The sequence below is a fragment of the Beta vulgaris genome, chromosome 5, assembly GCF_026745355.1.
Source record: "Beta vulgaris subsp. vulgaris cultivar EL10 chromosome 5, EL10.2, whole genome shotgun sequence".
In the NCBI taxonomy this organism is placed as follows: Eukaryota; Viridiplantae; Streptophyta; class Magnoliopsida; order Caryophyllales; family Amaranthaceae; genus Beta; species Beta vulgaris.
In genome coordinates, this window is record NC_079206.1 from 21,529,312 (window position 1) to 21,546,864 (window position 17,553).

General features: G+C 34.6%; 2 protein-coding genes across 6 annotated transcripts; one reads left to right on the forward strand and one right to left on the reverse strand.

Annotated features, from left to right (window-relative positions):
• The first annotated feature begins 245 nt into the window (after window positions 1-245).
• On the forward strand, window positions 246-6,798 carry LOC104893081 (MOB kinase activator-like 1A). Of its 2 annotated transcripts, none has more exons than XM_048644724.2 (7): window positions 246-562; window positions 2,848-2,896; window positions 3,260-3,368; window positions 3,624-3,717; window positions 5,821-5,954; window positions 6,164-6,264; window positions 6,524-6,798. In XM_048644724.2, the coding sequence occupies exons 1-7, from the start codon at window positions 540-542 to the stop codon at window positions 6,593-6,595; spliced, it is 582 nt and encodes a 193-aa protein (XP_048500681.1). In that variant the 5' UTR covers window positions 246-539; the 3' UTR covers window positions 6,596-6,798. The 2 variants fall into 2 exon arrangements, with proteins under 2 accessions (XP_048500681.1, XP_010677457.1); XM_010679155.4 differs by having other exon boundaries at window positions 253-562; window positions 6,164-6,327.
• Window positions 6,799-9,882: 3,084 nt separating this feature from the next.
• Window positions 9,883-14,499, reverse strand: LOC104893082 (uncharacterized). Of its 4 annotated transcripts, none has more exons than XM_010679157.4 (4): window positions 14,327-14,499; window positions 13,376-13,836; window positions 10,428-10,916; window positions 9,883-10,220 (listed from the first exon to the last, which is right to left on the reverse strand). In XM_010679157.4, exons 2-3 carry the CDS (start codon window positions 13,720-13,722, stop codon window positions 10,436-10,438), a joined length of 828 nt encoding a protein of 275 aa, XP_010677459.2. In that variant the 5' UTR covers window positions 13,723-13,836; window positions 14,327-14,499; the 3' UTR covers window positions 9,883-10,220; window positions 10,428-10,435. The 4 variants fall into 4 exon arrangements, with proteins under 4 accessions (XP_010677459.2, XP_010677458.2, XP_048500679.1 ...); XM_010679156.4 differs by having other exon boundaries at window positions 10,424-10,916; XM_048644722.2 differs by lacking the exon at window positions 9,883-10,220 and having other exon boundaries at window positions 10,224-10,916.
• Between the last annotated feature and the right edge of the window lie 3,054 nt (window positions 14,500-17,553).

The window sequence follows — 17,553 nt, forward strand, 5'->3', positions numbered from 1 at the left end:
ATCTTATTTAGTAATATTTTTTTTATCAAAGACCCTGAACTTTGACCTATAAAAATTAATGGATTCGTTTTTTATGAGTGGAGAAATAAAATAATACATATAGACATGCCCTACCATTTGACATACAAAAAAAAAATTGAAAAAAAAAAAAAGTTCATTGAGTTAAATAAAGAGCACCAAATACTTAAAGGCAAAGCTTCCAATTTACGTGAAACGTGATGTTTATTTAGAGGGACAAAAACCAGCATCAATATGCACCATGGCGTGGAATGCCAGCGTTGATCCGCGCCTAGCGTTATGAATCTGAGCCCTTCCCCAGTTCCTCTCCTTTAATACAAAATTCAAGAACAACCCACAAAATTTTTCCCCAAAAAAAAAGGTCCAGAGAAAGTAACATTTTTTCTAGCAATCCACTTTTCTCAATTTTCAAACCCAGAAAAAATCATCACTTACTCTATAACTCAACTCCCATAAACACTCTCTCCTCCTTCTCCTTTATTTTCATGTCTTTTTAATTTATGCCTTTTTAATTTTAAGCCATGAGTCTTTTCGGCCTCGGCAGGTTAGTAACAGAAATTTTACCTTTTTTTTTTTCTTTTGTGTTAGTTTCTTTTTTTGGAACTTTTGAGCATGTATTATTGATTTATGATCTGGGTTGAATTTAATTTCTTGTGGAATGAGATATTATTAATGTAAAAGTGTCCCCCTCAAAAAAAAAAAATTAATGTAAAAGTGTCCAAGATCTGTTTTTATTGGGTGTAATTTGGGTTTTGGACGATTTAATCAGGTAGTTTATGTTTTTCCATGATTGGATGTCATATTCAAGCATTTGGCTTTGCCTGCTAGTGTATTTGGTGGAGTTAATCATCTGGGTATCTGCCAAAAACATAATTGAAGTTGTATAAAAGAATTATTCATTGTAAGTTGCATGCAAAATGCAGAGGTTCTTATGAAAGGGCGGATTTTCGAAGATTAGAATGTTAAGAATTTAGTATTTCTTGTAACCAATGATGTGTTTTGATAGTATTAGTTGTAGCAATTTGTGCAAACATATGTGGGAAATGTGATTAGCTTTGGAAAGATGATAACTAGAACACTTATTTCCTTGATGGTGGGGCTGTGCAGTGTGTTTGGTTCATTTTTAGTAAAGGAAAAAAAAAGGAAGAGAAAGGAAGGGAAGAGAAAAGAAAAGAATGGAAGAAAAAGGAAAAAAAACCTTAATTTCCCATGTTTGGTATAAATTTTCTCTTTACTTCCGAATTCCCCGGCTTTTGGGAGGAAAGGAAAGTGAAATTTTATCAAAGAGTATTTCCTTCCAATTCCTCCCATTTCCTTTCACTTAATTTTTTTTAATGAACCAAACATTGGAAAGTAATAAATTTCCTTCCGCTTCCTTTATTTTCCTTCCAAATCCTTTCTACCAAACAAAATGTATTTGGCATGATCATAATTCATTAACTTAGGTAATGGGGAATCTAGTTTGGTGGAGAATAGACACTGAAACTTTTCTCTAGGGTATGGTGACTTACCGGATAGAAGACATACTAGATACAAGTACAACCCAAGAGTTACGAATAGTGGAATAATGTGACTTTGGGCTTGTGAGAATCAATGTAACCTGCTGACTAGTGAGCTTATCTGCTGGTTTCATCATGACAGTACAGTGTCTTAGTGGAAATAATGCTTGGTGCGGACACATTCCTCTGTAGTTTTGGGCTTACAACTGTTAAATCCATCTATGTTCTTGATGCGGAGATTTTAATAGCTTGCTATGGACTGGTTCTTCTTCTATGTGACTTTAAACATTGTCCTATATCATATGTCTATTTATAAATGAAAAGCGGTTATTTCTTAATCATTTAGTCATTTAGCATTTCTATTAATCTGTGTTTGGTGGATCTTTGAGAAAAAATGTCCCTAATCTTTTGGGTTTTTTTCTTCTTCAAAAAGTATTCAATAGGAAGAGCATAGTTAGTCCATCTGGATGAACTAATGTTGAAATCTATAGCCTATGTGACCTGATAAGGCAAGTGCACATGATAGAAGAATAAACAAAGGATTCAGGCACGACTTTATTTACACCTTGTTTGGTAAGAAGTCATAAATGGTAGTAATGGTAACGCATTAGTGTTAGTCTGTAAGGGAAGTCCCATGTCAATATACATGGTAATGTTACTTCATCCCAAAATATCTTTTTTCTTCTTAAATTTCATTTCCTTCCATTACGACTTGAAAAGGTAGTACTGAGTAGGAATTGAAATTTGTGAAATGTTTGGGAGATGAAAATCCATTACCATGGTAATGAGCAGAAATTTCTCTTGCAAATTACATATAATTTCATTACTGTTACCAACATTTAGTACTGCATACCAAATAGACTGTGTGTTCTTTATGCTCTGAGTTGTTATTAATGTATGCTTAAAATTTTAATGTAAGTCTTTAATCTTAATTCCCTAGACTTTCTCCTATCTATCTAAGGCTCTTTTAGGATTATAATCAACCCCCCCCCCCCCCCCCAAAAAAAAAAAAAGAACAAAAATCACACAATTTATTTACTTATCTTGGGGATTTTGGTTCAATATTGCAAGAATCCTTTAACTGCACTAGAAAGCCCCTCCTTGCACGTGCACCAACCCTGTGTGATCTCAATTTGGCACTGTACACACATTGTGTATGATTTTTTCTTGCCTTTTTTCCTATTTAATATTAGTCTAGCATTTTTTTTCTTTTTTCAAATGTCCCACTAAGGAGTAAAATCAGGATAGTATCCATTTCGGATATATTTCTTGATCAATTGGCAACATTTCCATGTAACTGAAATCTTACAGAGCTGTTCTTCGCTGGCAGAAACCAGAGAACATTTCGGCCCAAGAAGAGTGCACCTTCTGGGAGTAAGGTTGGTCTGTTCTATATAAATATGCTTGCATTTTCATAGTCTGATAAGACTTCCCCAATTCTGTAAAAGAGCTTCTATTGCTCGTACAAATCATAAGAAGTCCAAAGCTAATCTAGGCTCTTGCTATGGATGATGAGGTCTCCCTCGTGATTGTTTTTTTAATGTAGCACCATATTTAGTCTCAAAATAGTTGCTTTGTATTGTTTGTGTGTAGTTTCTACACCACCAACTTTGAGCTTTATGCAGTGATTTATGAAGATTTAAATTAAGATTCAAACATGTCATCTTTTTAGTTACTGAGTAACTGAATATATATTTTCCTCACACTAAGAGTGAATTGTTGACTTTATCTTTTAATTGCAGGGGGCCCAGCTGAGACAGCTTATTGATGCGACCCTAGGCAGTGGAAATCTAAGGGAAGCTGTGAGACTTCCGCCAGGGGAAGATCTGAATGAATGGCTTGCTGTGAACAGTATTTTTCTTGTCTCTTTCTATGCACTCCCCCTTGTATTTGTACAATGAGAAACCAAACCTCGCTGCTACTCTTAGTGTGATGATTCCAATCTAATGTTTATGATGATGTTTTCTTTAGTTTCTTTGCCATGATCAGGCTATGATTATATTCTAGCTCTAAGATTGTTGCACCTTTACATCGTACTTTATTTAACAGTTAGAATGATCTCTGGAACCTAAAACTTATTGAGATAGTTCTTTTCTTTATTTTCAGCTGTTGATTTCTTCAATCAGGTGAACCTGCTCTATGGTACTCTCACAGAATTCTGTACGCCAGAGAGCTGTCCTACCATGACTGCAGGACCCAAGTAATCTCTTCAGATCAACTGCATATATAGTTACTAATTGAGTTCATGCAAGAGCATATGTAGATATCTTGAGATAGATATTCTTTAGGACTTCTCTACAGATATTTAATGATTGCATCTCACCCATTAATCATCTCAATTAGAATTGCAAGTTCAATGAAGAGTTAAAATTTCGTTAAATTCTCGAGGGCTGATGAAATAGACAAATACAGCACCTTTATTTAGGAAATGTGATATGTTATTTATTTGTTCATCTTGCTTCATTGAATATTGAAAAGAATTTAACAATGTAGTGATAATATCAAGTGTATGTGCTACACTGGATTTTTCCTGAATGAGACCTCCTTACTACCTTAGTAAATATAGCTAATGCAAAAAAATTCCTTTGATGAAAGACTATAATCTATCCCATAAAGATTCATTGTCTATTCTCTATTAGGTAATTTTTGGCATTTTTAGGGTGTTTGATGGTAATCATGACCTTGTGCCCATGGTTTATCTAAATGTGATTACAGTTATTTTCTAGGTAGATTTCTCTCATAAATCACAAAGTAACTCGTATAATTGTCCCATAGATCATGAAGTAACAACTCGTTGAAGGGCAAAGTTTTAACTGTTGTGGTGGATTTAGTTTCATTGTGGAAAGTTGAGAGGTTGAGGAAAAAGGACTCGAAAGTTTAACTTGGTGTGAAAACTGAAAAGAGGGACATAAAATTGCATATGGTAGGGCAATTGTGTGATAGCGGGTCACATGAGTTGACTTGAAGGGCTTGATAAGCTTTTCTAGTTTCTGCTTACAGCTCCAAACAGGTTTGCATAAGGTGTTTAGTTACAGTGTTGCATCAGGAACTTTGTATATGTTGGATTTGCTCTTCTCTGTTGTTAAATGGAATATTATTGAAATCCTGTCAAGTAGAAACTGATTTTGCAATTTTGTGGACATAGGACGTTTAAAAATAAAATCTGGATTGATTCACTTGCTTTATTTAGAGAGCTGGCCTTTTGAAATGATGTTGGAGCTTCTTCTGTAGCGAATATATGATTCTTCTATTTAAATCCAGTGGTTCTTAAGAGCTTACGCTTTCAACTCGTGATGATTATAGTCCTGCTCCTTATCTTAAGGAGCCTGTATCTTCGATTGTCTTGAATTTACTCCTATGTATTTATCGACTCCTTTTAAACCGTGTTTCTTGGAGCAGTCACAAGCAAGATCAAAAGTTTTCACTGCAAAGAAATAGAGGGATTCAGTATTGGGGAGGATGTCAGAAATCCTAGGAGTCAAAAGGACTTGGTCTTGACTCTTATAGTCTGTAGATATTGTCCGAAATTCACTGGATATTTGGGGGGGGGGGTCATTGGTGGGTGACCTTGTTGACCATGCGGGTTGCTGGTCAGTAAACAGTTTGTTGACGGGTAGACCAATAGAGGAGTATGGAGATAAGGGATAGGACAGAGAAATGAGCACACATGAAAGTCTTAAGTATCTAACTGTACGTGAATATCTATTACGATATATTTTTCTCTTTTATAATACTATGGCATACAAATTTGGCCCTGTATTAACTTTGTCCAACAAAGGTTCTGCGTTAATCAGAGGCTCTATGCAATAAAATCCTTATAATCTTGACTCAACCTTTACGCCCACTGGGCTCTAGCCTCTACCCTGTCCTCTAACAGGGTCCATCCAAAACATCTTCTGAAACTGAAGTAATTCAAGGGTCTGCAACATGAGTTTTCACTAGCAATAGAACATGAAGAATCCGATTCTTTTGTGGTGTTACGATAGGTGCACCTGCCTAAAACGCATACTATGCTCTATGTGTAAGAAGTTAAGACATACAATAATGAGTAAATAAACAAGTAGAATATGAGGAGGATGAAATGAATCTAAACAGGTAGTTGGTAAATGCAAGGCCAGAAAGTTTTTTGAAAGGTAAAAAAACACAACATAATGTTGGGAGTCATGTTGCTTCTGCAACTGAGGATATTGAAACTTAACAAGTATTTTGTACCAATGTTCATATCCAATCTGTAACTGTAAGATGATTGATATGAAAATTTCAAGACAATCATTGATGTCATAAATTATGTTTGCTGCAACAGGTACGAGTATAGGTGGGCTGATGGTGTTCAGATCAAGAAACCTATTGAGGTTTCTGCACCAAAATATGTTGAGTACTTGATGGACTGGGTTGAATCCCAACTAGATGATGAATCCATCTTCCCCCAGAAAATTGGTAATCCTTTTTTGCATTTAAAGTCCTGTCAATGTTATTCACTTATTTGTGGGACCCTGGCAACCCCTAAAGAAAGAAATTGACAAAATTTTACCTAATCATAGTTTTATTCTTTGTAGAGGATAATGGCTGTGTTTATACAGATCCTTTTTATATCTTAATATACAAGTCCAGTTTGTATCTTAACAGATCGTGCTTTATATTTGCAGGGACACCTTTTCCTTCAAACTTTAGGGATGTTGTCAAAACAATCTTCAAGCGGCTGTTTAGGGTGTATGCTCATATTTATCACTCGCACTTCCAGAAGATAGTAAGTCTCAAGGAGGAGGCTCATTTGAATACTTGTTTCAAGCATTTCATACTATTCACCTTTGTAAGTCAAGACTCTCTTAATTGTCTGATGAAAGGAACTATGTCGGATAGGCCGCTTTTTTGTTTGTCAATGAAATTTATGCTAAATGTCTAACTTTGATTCTTATGACAAAATCTTTTTGGAAGTTTTCTTGTAAGAGATAAAGATGCCTCCTACAGAAAAAACTGATGTTACTGTCATTTCTCATGATGTACAGGAATTTGGGTTGATTGACAAGAAGGAGCTGGCTCCGCTTCAGGAACTTATAGAATCTATTGTTCCTTACTGAAATAACACCTTTTTATCACATATCGTGGATTTGATGGTTTAGTCACAACTCACACAGTTGAATCAAATAAAGGATTCATAGGAACTGGTCGCAGTAATTAGACACCGTGTGTCTCCTTTGTCCTTGTCACTAAGTTTTATCATTTGTATATGCTTCAGTTTCCATATATAAATGTGTGACCTCATATAATATGAGTTAACTGTTGTGTGTGCTTCAGTTTCTACAAATACCTCTCCTTTTTCATAATTGCGTCCCCAAATGCTTAGTTGATTTTAAATTGTTTGGTGGGAAATGAACATGGTCAATTCCCAATGGTGACTTCGGACTTTTCGGGTTTCCTATTGGTGGTCCTAAGTTTTTTTATTCCCACTGTTAGCCCTCAATTATTGTTTAATTTCTAAATGTGACCTTATAAAGTAAAAACTTATTTGTTTTTGTTAATTTTTCATTAGAATAAATGTCTCGATTTGCGTGCTTGAAAATTGTCTATGTTTGCGTGTTGCAAATATTGTTTGGTTAAAGTTTTGGGGCTCATTTTAGCCTTTGAGGAGCATAATTAAAGTTTAAAATTGAGTTTCATGCATACAAATTGGTTTGCTAAGGAATTAAGGGTCTTGGGCTTTAAAGTCAAATTTGATGTCAAAATTGATAAAAAATTGGTTTGTGCATTAAGACACTAGTTCTAATGGAAAGTTAATGGAATTAACGGTTTATTGCTTTATAAGGTCACATTTGGAACTAGAATAATAATTAAGGGTTATCAATGCGAATAAAAAAACTGAAGGTCATCAATGGGAAACTCGAAAAGTTCGAGGGTATCATTGAGAATTTTCCTTTATTGATTGTGCATATGAACTAATCACTTGTTTGAGATTTATTAGATTCTTTGTCCATTGTAAATGAGGTAGACCAGGTGCTAGGCCATATGTTTCTTTGGCGGGATTTATACATGCTTCATTGCATATAGTGGTAAAAGTTATTCGGACAAAAATTGAAATCTAATATAAACCGCCACCTGTGCCCAGAGGCAGCGACAGATGGGATCATTTAGTAATCCGGATTAAACTCAATGTGTTCGGATTAGACTCATATTGAGTTTTTTTTTATAAAATTGGGTTTTGGAAAAGGATTGGATTAAGGGTGTTTGAATAGTAAGTGGGCTCTATATTATATATTTATGATCGACTTAACTGTTTTTTTTTAAAAAAAAGGAAGTCCAAATGGTTTGGCAGTCTTTCGCTTTCTCTAAAAGTTAAAACCCTAATTTAGCTTGCTAGTATAATATGTTGAACCTGTTGTATAGTTGAACATGCTTTTATGATGTTATTGAACCTTATGTTATAATGAATTATGAGTTGTTATTAATTTATTAATGAATTTCATGGAATTGTAAGAATTACTTCAATTATTGAATACTTACTTTGATGTTTGCGTCAAATTTATCTCACCCAAAAACAGAGTTTAAAACGTTGGATAATTTGAATCGGATCCAAGCTAGTGTTTGGGAATTCGAATTGGATTGATTCTGACTCAAACTCTAATTGGTTTGAATTTAAATTGGAGAATTAAAATTCAATTTTTGTTTGTATAGAGTAGGATTAGGCTTAAATTCAAATCGTACATCAAACGTCCACCCCTAATTACAAATGATGTGGTGATCCTAATTCCAAACAGGTTTTAGCTTTTATGTGGAAATGGCTTAATTGAGCTTCAATTTGGTTTCAGATATAATATTTCAGAGGAAAATAATAATCGAGGATGGAACACAGTTTTAAGTTTGTTTTTTGATGGAATGACTTGATTAAGTCTTTGTTTGATTGACGGAAAGCATTTGTAATGGAAAACAATTCCAATGGAAAATGATTTATTAACAATAAAAAAAATTCCAAAAGAGAGCACATTACAATATATAATTGGTATTCAATGTCTCATTTACAACTGTATGGAGAGTGTACATCGTTGTTAGTCTAAAGTATGGTATGGGAACCTATTTGTTCCCCTCATAATATCTCAATGTCATGCACACAAAAATAACTACTTAATCTCAAAGATAGGTAAAAAGTTCAAATTTTAGGAAAAGTACCACTTTATGAGTCACAGATGTTAAAAGATACTCCTAAATTTAATTTGTTTATCCATCCCTGAGATAGATTTATTATCCCTTTGGACTGTGCTATCTTCTTTTACATAAGAATATTTCCATTTATTAATCATTTTTTTCCTCACAAAGAGTTGCTGAATTAATTCAACAAAATAGAATCATGCAAAACAGATTTTTCAAATAATTTTAGCTTCAAGCCAAGCAGCTAACTAGTAGAATGAGAATGGTTGAAACTAGCATTTTGGAAGATAAATCTATCAATAAATTCTCAAAATTCGTATTATATGACAAAACAATTCGACTTGCGTGGACCCGGTTCACACTAAAAATAGTGTACACCAGGTCCAGGCACGTGACCTGTTATATCACTTTAACATACACTATATCATTTTAACATACACTATATCATTATAACGTACACTATATTACTTTAACATACACTATATTACTTTAACATACACTATATCATTTTAACACACACTATATCACTTTAACACACACTATATCACTTTAACATACACTATATCATTGTAACATACACTATATCATTTTAACACACACTATATCACTTTAACATACACTATATCATTTTAACATACACTATATTGTTATAACATATATTATATCACTTTAACATACACTATATCACTGTAACATACATTATATCATTTTAATATGCACTATATCACTGTAACATACTTCCTCCGTTTTTCTATAGATGCTACATTTTCCTTAAATGGAAATGTCATAATAGATGCTACATACCATAAATGGATTCCTTTTCACCATAAAAATCTTAAAATACTATTAAAAAGTTGGTGGTCCCCCACCTTCTCTTTTAAAATACTCATACTTTTTCCTTAACAAATATTTTTTTATTCAAAAAGTGATGGTCTCCTACTTTCTCTCTCTACCTTTCTTAAAAACCCCCACTTTCTCTATGTAGCAAGAATTAAAACACGGAGGAAGTACACTATATCATTTTAACATACACTATATCATTTTAACATACACTATATCATATCAATATACACTATCATAAACTCACGTGATATGGATCGGATGTACACTAATTAGTGTGCACCGGGTTCATATTAGTTTTTTTAATGACAAAATTGACAAAGCGGTTATTCTTTCATAGATGAAACAGTCAAAGTATATTGTTTTTGAAATGGTGTCCAAAATCTGAAACCAAATAACATTTGCATTTAGTCACACCCAATTGTAGCTCCCACTGAACCACAAGAAGCTTTTCTAGCTTGCATACAGTTAGACAAAAACATTTACTAGTAAATATGTAAAATGTAGAGCACAAAAATGTGAGTTACTAGTTACTACCCCTCAATAATAAAATTTGTCGCACTCACATGACCCCTAAGTAATTTCTCAAGGTCCATATTAGCAGAACAAATTATATAAATCAATGAAATACTGCACAAATGGCTCATTACATGCTGCCAATGTCTTGGTTAACTCGAGAATGCCCTTGTTGTAATTTCTGCCTTCAACTCTGTATAAAAATCTCTGTTGCACCTCAGAAAATATATAATATCAGATAATGAAAGAAGATGTCGCATACAATGCTATAATAAACTAAGTTACAAATGCTAATATCAATTTATATGCAACAAATTCTGCGTGATATAAAGTGTTGCTATACTTTCTAGCTTCATAATTACAAGGAATGACAAATTGATAAGAAGTTTAGAAAGGGAATATGATAGTACCTACTTTAATATCTACAAATCACCATCAGCTGTTTGCAATCTCTCCTGACAAGAATTGTTGAATCTCGAAGAGGCAAAACTATAAGATGCTGAAATTACGACAAAAACACCAATCACCATTGAAAATAACTGGAAGTTTGCAAGCAACTCCCCTCTGGTTTGACTCAGTTTCGAGTGGCAAACAATGTCGTCTCCTTTAAGTTGACAGCCTTCGGGCATCATAGGGCCATAAAGCGTGAAAGCAGTCTGATAAAACCAAAGGCCTTGGAGAGTTATGGCTATGCTGTTAGATAAATCAACTGGGAAACTTGATGGGACGAGCGTGCCAGCAACACTAGTTATAACACACAAGCCTATCAGAAGAACCAGGATATAGTGATAGTAGCCTTCCAGGCCTTTGTGATTCGTAGAGTGGAAGTAAAACAAGAGGTACTCTGAAGTGAATGCTGTTGCAGCTATCAAAGTAAGTGCTCCATCTGGCAAGGGAAGAATGCTGAACAATGAAAAACATGATGAGATTAAGTAGCCCATATTATCTAAAACAAATATGAAATTAATATCTTAAAAATAGTATTTCCTCTTGGAGGAAATAGTAGCAACATCATTGCGATATGATTCTTTAAGAATAATTTCAGTTTTTAAAAAAAGTGAATTTCAGACTTCACCTCAACCCTTACAGAATCAATATCCAATTTTTGTGGGCCAGGCACCTAGGAGTTGGGGAGCAAGGTAAGGGGAAGCTCACCACCAAGCGTCCCTCAATTGGCAGAATCAAACTCATAAGGCACAAAGATCAAAAGATATTTGTTTATGGTATTGCAGACATACAGATCAGTTGCTCTCTGATTTCATAATGTGATCCAGGAATCCATCGAAAGAAACCAAAGTGCCTAACACAGATCATAATGATGAATGTGCTATATAAGCTAATAGGCTATGACTTACACAGACATCATATTCACCAGTGCCGAAGTATCAGGATGCTAAAATAGTTATATTAGCTTGTAACCGGGGAAGTGGCTACACATGACATGCAAACGCCTCTAATAACACCAACTTCTTCCTTCTTTTATCCCAATTCTATCAGAAAAATGGAATTTGGAGCAGCAGAAGTATAAGCTTTAAAGGTTAGAAGCTTAAGAGACACCTAGAAAAGCACAATATGAGCCAGAGAATGGTATTTTTTATGAAACTACTGTGCACAAACCATAACAGTCAACAGTCTTGTGGTTTTTATTCTATAACCAAAAAGGCTAGCAAAGAAACATAGGAGATTGTAGTCCAATAATTATTGATAACAAATTCCCAGTTCTAAATTTCTCAGAGAAAGACATCAAAATCAAATCCGAGAAGAAAACATATCTTTAAACATAGTCAATCTGCTCAAGTACACGTTGAAATTTGGAAACGGTTTTCTCCCAAATAAACTTACTTTTGCAAAGTAGGAAAACTAAAAGAACCTAAAAATAAAAAAAAATAAAAATATAAGCAAAGCAAAGCAAAAGAAGAGGGTAGAGAAAAAAATGAAAACAATAAAACCTCCTTGCATGAAGAATTTAGGCACTCAAAATGGTAAGGCTTCTCCCAGTCAAAGAAATAAAAGGACTCGGAAGTCTCACCATTAGCGAGTAGTGAATCCTTGAAATCCTTTAATCCAAGCTAAATCTCTACTATAGACCACGAATCCGCAAATAATATTTAGCTACACAAATAGCTGCTAAACAAAATTCTTAACCCCCAAACCCACACCACCAACCCCCCCCCCCCCCGGAACTCTACCCTTGTACCTAACGCATAACCAGTATCCACAAGATGCCAGCAAAAACCAAATTTATAAACACTTTCCACCTCACTCGCAATAAGTTGTGATCCAAAACAATACATTAGCAGGTGCAAAACTGATTCTAAATCTTAAAGGGGGCAAAAGGTTAATTTTGCGAGAAAATTCAGAAAATCAAAACTCAGGCCCTAGTCGCAATACCTTGCATCCTACTTTACAATGTCTTGCTTTAGATGTCCACTTCCTTCTCTAGTAACTTACTCATAACTTTGTCATCCTATTTAAATTAGTTAAAATAACTCAAGGCTCCCCAACATAAAAGTGATGCATCTAAAGTGGGCTGTGATGAAATGATACACTTCATGTGGTCAGATTTAGAGAGACATTGGTTGGTCTCTATTAATTTACCATAGGTTTTACAAAAGAAGAAGCATCCAAACCATAGTCCTGTCTTCCTTTTATCCCCCTTTATTAAAGCAGGACTACAAGTGTTGGCAACCATAAACCTTTTCCAAATTAATCAATATCATCACTTCCTCAATAGCTTCTCAAGCAGATCTATATATTTCACTAATTGAAGTCCAGAACAAGCAAACTTCTCAGAACCAAGCCATTTACCAAGGCTAAAATAAACTCATATCAACTAATTACTAAAGACAAAACAAGAACAAGCAAATAAAAGAAAACTCGTATCAACTGATTACTACTGCTATTTTAGTTTGAGTGTCTTAATTTTCTTTTTACTATCTTTTGAGGGGAATTGAGGAGAGAAAGATACATTTTTCATATTTACTTGACTAATCATGTCTACTTCTCTTTCTTGAGAGTTTGTTGCACCATCCTTTCAGCATTTGAAAGAGTAATCATGCTTAACATTTGCTAAACAACTCTTAATCCCGAAAAATGATCTTTATTGTCCCTACCAAAACAATTTTATATTTTCATTCATGAACAATAAAATAACCATAATCAAAAGCAATGACCATATGTTAAGAGCTTCGCAGAAAGTAGATTAGTAATATTAGTTCATAAATTTCAACATGCCACAAACTATCCCAACAATATGATTATCTAATACCCATTCTTTTTTCAATGGAAACATGAAGACAATAAGCCATGAACAATTACTGTTTGCAATATCTAGAATTCACAAGGAAAGGAAGAGAACCAACCTAGTTTTAACTGATATAAGAGCAGTGAGGCCAAAGATGAAGAACATAATAAGCATCCCAGAGTGCTCAAAATTATTCATATGAGAAGGATTCAATATGCCATCCACAAAGTACTTAAGATGAGGTGCATATACAAGCTCTATGCACAAATCAATAAAAGCACCAATCACCACCATATACAACTCCAAGTACTTGAGCCTCCCACCAAAACCCGGCACCGGGTTCCATACCCGGATTCGAAAGGTCTTCGGACTTGTGACATATCTGTACACACTGCACCACATATGCCATAAACCCACCAACAAAAACAGTGTTCCTGGAACTATATGCCCTTTAAATGATCCCATTACTTCCCAAGCTTCACTTTTTTCCTTTTGGTAAATATCACCCACTTAACTCCTTCAATGGCCCCCTAACACATTTTGGCTTTCAGGGCATCACTTTTTCCATAGCTGGGTACCCTAAAAAGAGAACAGAATTTTATGTCAACTATTCTATCTTTTCAGAATCACATTCCATACCCTTTTTAAGACTAAAGTCCAAACATAAAATGAAAAGCATCCATTTATTCACAAAAAACACAACTTCAAGAACTTTCACACCATCTTCATTCAATAAAATTTGTTAAATTTCTTCCTTTTACAAGTCAAAAGTGGATGATGCAACTAATAGGTCAGAAATGGTTGGTTTGAAAACAAACAATAAAAATCTTTAGATTCTAAATTACTTGATTGAAACAATAAAAAAATATAGATAGATCCTTCATTCTTGAACTATTTATAACTGCTATACACATATATGATGTAGTATATCATAATGGCAATGCGTTAAAATCCAAATAACCCAGAAAATAATAAAACGACCCATAATAATTAATTAAAGCAAACCCAAAAAGAAAGAACTAACAGACTACTTTACGCTTCAAATAATATACGATGTACATGTACTTACATAAAAAGAGTTGATAGTAGAAGCTTGAGAAAATTTGATGGTAATTTATTAGTGAATGATTACGATCTTAAAGGTCAGATTTGACCCCCCCAAAAAAAGGGGCAAGGAAATCCAAGAATTACTAATTGAACTGTGTATGTGAGGAGGGGGTGATGGAAGAAAATGTACATCTGTAAAAGAAAGACGACAAAAGAGACCGCTTAAATCATAATGAAATCATTTACCGTTCGTTATTATTTATGGACCCCCATGATTGATTTGCCACTTGTTCTAGGGGCCTCTGTCCGTTGATTTGTTTAAGCATGCAAACGTTGACTTCGTCGTGATCGCTAACTCTACTGTTAGTGTTAATTATTGACTACCAAATTTTTTTAATGCAATGCGGGTCAGTTCAGCCCAGCCCATCTTGTGGGCTGTGTGGGCCGGGGTAGCAAAACGCCCGGTCCAGCCTAATTGAAACCGTGAAATTGGTGGGTGTGTCGTGGGCTTGATTCCTTGAGCCCATCCCACTGAAGCCCACTACTAAAACCGTCTAGCCCAGACCATGAAGCCGGTCCAACCCGACCCATGAATCAGACCAGCCCAATTCAAGTAAATATTGAACCAAATTGAGTATATAATAATCAAATTGTATATATTTTAATCAAATTGCATATATTAATTCAATCAAATTTAAAAATAATGAAATTATTCATTGATATTTTTATTTGTATATATTTTTAATTCATTTTAAAGATTTTATGTAACAATAATGAATAATTTCAATGATTAAATAATTTTGAAAAAAAAATTCTTATGCCAGTCCGTCAGCCCGGTCCAGCCCACCAGACCCACGAACCGTGAAAACCGGTAATAGACCGGTGTGGGCCAAGATTTTTCAACCCGCGGACCAGCCCGCCCGACCCATGAATTTTACGGTCCAGTCCTGGGCCATGAAATCTCAATCCGGCTCACTACGCCCCATGGTCCAGCCCGCACCAGTGGCCATCACTAAAATGAAAGTATGAGACTATGATATAGCCTATAGGTGGTCAATGGCGGTTTGGGCGGGTTGGGACGTAGGCTGAAGCGAGATTGGCTAGCTTGCTATGGCTCAGGCTCAAACCACGAGTTTTGCGGCTGGGCGGACTGGTCTGATAGGCCAGTTTGCTCGACCTATGATGTTCTGGTCTACGATTTTGCGGTTCATAAAGCAGTTTTGGCGGGCCATGGGTTTAACGGATTGGACCGTGTTAGTAAGTTTTTTTTAAATAAAATAAAATTCTCTAAACAAATTAATTAAGCATGAGTCGATGAATAATGTCAATGGTATATTAATATATAGCATTTATTGTGTAATTTTGGCCTTAATAATTTTGTTATCATAATATTAGATATTTTACACTTGGAAAATAATTTAAGTAAACAACGATTATTAATTTTCATGATCGATAATGTTTATTTTATCTTACCAATTACAACCTACACTTTCATAATTTAAATAAAAATCAATAGAAATATTAACGATTTTGCGGGGCTGGGTTGGGCTAGTCTGTGGGCTGGGCTGGCGTTTTAGTAGAGGTCTTTCCTATGGGCTGGGCTCATAATACTCATCCTGTGGCCCATCGAACAATTTCACGGTACTATACTGGGTTGTTCACTAGCCTGGCTCGCACGACACACAAGGCGGGCTGGACTGGCCTTTTGCCACCTCTAGAGTACTAGTATGGACCAACCCTAAAAAAAAAAAAAAAAGTTATTACTAACACCATATGTATTCAATTTTGAAAAAGTTATTACTAACACCATATGTATTCAATTTTTTCATCAAATTTCATTGTAAATGTCACGGTGTGGAATAATAATGATACAGATAATGTAATATAATAATATTTTTTTATTGCTTAATACTCCCTCTGTTTCAGAAAAATCTCAACACTTGTTAGGACACACATTTTAAGGTGATAAGTTGTAGTGCGGTTATCAAATATTGTTTTATTTAAAAGTAGATGTGATAGGAGTTGATGAGGTATTTTTTAATTAGAGGAGAGAGAAAGTTGAGTAACTTTTCATTGATAAAAGGTAGAGTGTGGGGCAAAGGAGTGTGAAAAAATAATACATAAATAGTAGGACCATTTCAAAAATGAAAGTGTTCAAACTAATTTGGGACAAACATAAAAACAGTAAAGTGTTCAGACTATTTTGGGACAGAGGGAGTATAAAGGATTATCAATGAGAATTCTTAAAGTTCATAATTCGATTTTTGGGTAAGTGCGGAATCGGAACACTCCGGGATAGACTGTTAAGTTTATACATATAAATCTTTCCCATATTCCTAAAGTTTTCGTTTACCGATAACAAGAGAAAATGTCGGGAGTTTCCATTATGAAACTGAATATCAGCCTTTATATCAACAAAAAGTAGGCTTCCGTTAGCAGTATGGGAATGTTGTGTTATTTATGTAGAAGTCATGGCCATTTGGTAAATTTTCAAAAGTTGGAGAGTAGCAAGTGAATTTTTCAAAATCTCATAGACATCTGGTCAAAAGCACGTTAAAATAAGTCTAAAGTACAAGGTTATCATGTGCAATCATGCCCCTTTATTGAAAATATTTTAGGGTGGATTTGAGAAGTTGAGAACTATAAAGATTACATCCTTGTCAAAATTTTTTGGAAAATTGGTAATCAATGAAAAAAAGAATATGACTGAAAACATAAAGTAGTTTTTTATACAATGGATTAGTAAACAGATACTAAGGATCCAATTAAGCTAGAGATACTTTCTAGCTTGTGGGAATACTCAATTTTACTAAGAGTTAACACTGAAAGACATTAAAACAATAGCAAACAAGAGTACGATATGTTTTCTTACCATGATAAGGGAAATTGATGAAGGTGGAGCATCGCTTTTCCTTTTCGATCCTACATGAGAGATGTCACATCTGATAATCATTTTCACGTTCTTGCTTCTCGAACTAGACATAGACTTGAAATCAACTCATCCTCGTCTTCGCCTTACAATAGAGCTCCTTTCCTTCTTGCTTGCAATAGTTGCTTTTCCTTCTTCTTCATCCAACTCGTCTTCGCCTTACAATAGAACTCATCCAGTTAACCATATAGTTTATCCTAATGCACATGAACACCTAACTCAAAATTGAGATAGTTGATGCATCCATTCTTATCTTACCATTTGGCATTACTTGAGAGCTATAAAAATCCGATTTTCTCCTTCACACTCGTGGAATTCTT